Consider the following 1,766-nt stretch of genomic DNA (forward strand, 5'->3'; position numbering starts at 1 on the left):
CGCCCACGTGGCCAGGAGGCGGAGCCCGCCCATGGCACCGGAATGTTGCGGGAAAGTTTAAATGAAGCCCACGGCGAGGCTCTGGGAGTCCCCTCGTCCCTAAAGAGCCGTGGCGGGAGGGCGTCCCTGGAGGGCGGGGGGCACAGCCTTCCCAGTGCGGGCTGCTGGGCAAACCTGAGCGGGTCCCAGCCCGGTGTGCCCGGCGCGCGCATTGGAGCCACCAGGTAGCCATACTGACTAGATCCCCGAGCAGCGCGCTTTACAGAGCAGAGGTCGTTATTCCCCGGTTTGTCTTTACTGTTTATGCATATGACCGGCCAGTGTGGCTCAGTGGTTGAGCATCGACCTATGAACTAGGAGGTCACGGTTCAATTCCTAGTCGGGCACCCCGGTTGCTGGCTCCATCCCCCATGCGGGGCGTGCAGGAGGCAGTGATCCATGATTCTCTCTCATCATGGATGTTTCTCTTTCTCTCTCTCCCTTCCTCTCTGAAATCAATACAAATTTAATTTTATTTTTTTTTAAAAAGAGAGAGAATAAAGTTCCAGGGCAGAAGAATCAGCCAAGTGTCCTGGACTGAAAGGGAAGGAGCCATTTATTATGCCTCCGGTCGCTAGGGGGTGCTGCGCGCGTCACTGGAGCTGGGTGTGACGGGGACTCCCAGAGAAGGGGGCATTCCAGGCTGCGTGGTGGCTCAGGGAACTGCTGGAGGTCCAGAGACTCCTGTGCCAGATGAGGCTGGAAAGATAGAAGAGAAATAACGACAAAAACTCGGAAGAAATGAGTCGGTAGTAGGCCAGAGTTCCCTGACGTGTGGGCTCTTTACTCCCACTAACAGTGAGTCACAGAAAGAGAAATGGATTACCTTTCCAGTTTCTTTGGAGCTTTTCAATTATACCAGTTAGTAGCTGTGTGACCTTGAGCAAGTTAGGTTACTTCTCTGTGGCTCAGTCTCCTCATCTGTAAAATGGGAACAATAGTACATAGTGTGAACCTCATAGGGCAGTTGGGAAGACTGAATTAATACATGTCAAGGCTTGGGAAGGTGCTTAGCAGGTAATTAAAAAATCAATAAAAACATTTTTTTTAAAAAAGTGTGCATAGCATTAAAAAAAAATAATAAGGAATGGCCCTAGCCAGCTTGGCTCAATGGATAAAGCGTCAGGCTGTGGACTGAAGGGTTCCAGGTTCAATTCCGGTCAAGGGCACATGCCAGGGTTGCGGGCTCGATCCCCAATAGGGGGTGCAAAGGAGGCAGCCAATCAATGATTTTCTCTCATCATTGATGTTTCTCCCCCTCTCCCCCCTCCCTCCCTCCCTCTCTGAGATCAATAAAAATATATTTTAAAAAATAAACATGTGGGTGAAGTGAAGAATAACGGCGATTAATGACACAGCAACAGTAAGTTAACACTTTGCGGCACGGATGGTACGTGTGGCAGCTTTGAATTCAGTCTGTGTGTCTGGTTGCTGTTTATCTTCAGGGTTCCAGCTGGCGTTCAGCGTGGACAGCATAATCGTGAATTTCAGAATTTCTGTAACTTTAATCAGCGGACGAGACTGGAGTTTTGCCCGCCCATGTTTCCCGTTACAGATGACGGCCAGGGCTGCTCGCGGGGACAATGAGCCGCTTCAGGGAATAATATAACAATGTAAATATCTGAGCGCTCCCAGAAAGCCAAGGTCCTGTTTACACCCTTGAAGATAGGCCTCCTGAAGCAGAGCCACAGAGCCGTGACCTTGGACCCGAGATAGGAAGGTCGCTC

The 1,766-nt window shown here is 50.7% G+C and overlaps 1 protein-coding gene across 1 annotated transcript in view; it reads right to left on the reverse strand.

The window, feature by feature from the left end:
* LOC102753749 (mitogen-activated protein kinase kinase kinase MLK4) overlaps positions 1 to 1,515 on the reverse strand; it is a 27,172-nt gene extending 25,657 nt beyond the window's left edge. Inside the window, exon 1 of the mRNA XM_015560583.1 lies at positions 1,420 to 1,515. Coding sequence (XP_015416069.1) covers positions 1,420 to 1,515 — 96 coding nt within the window. The remainder of the gene's footprint in view (positions 1 to 1,419) is intronic.
* Between the last annotated feature and the right edge of the window lie 251 nt (positions 1,516 to 1,766).

Source organism: Myotis davidii, unplaced genomic scaffold (assembly GCF_000327345.1).
Source record: "Myotis davidii unplaced genomic scaffold, ASM32734v1 scaffold295, whole genome shotgun sequence".
Classification (NCBI taxonomy): Eukaryota; Metazoa; Chordata; class Mammalia; order Chiroptera; family Vespertilionidae; genus Myotis; species Myotis davidii.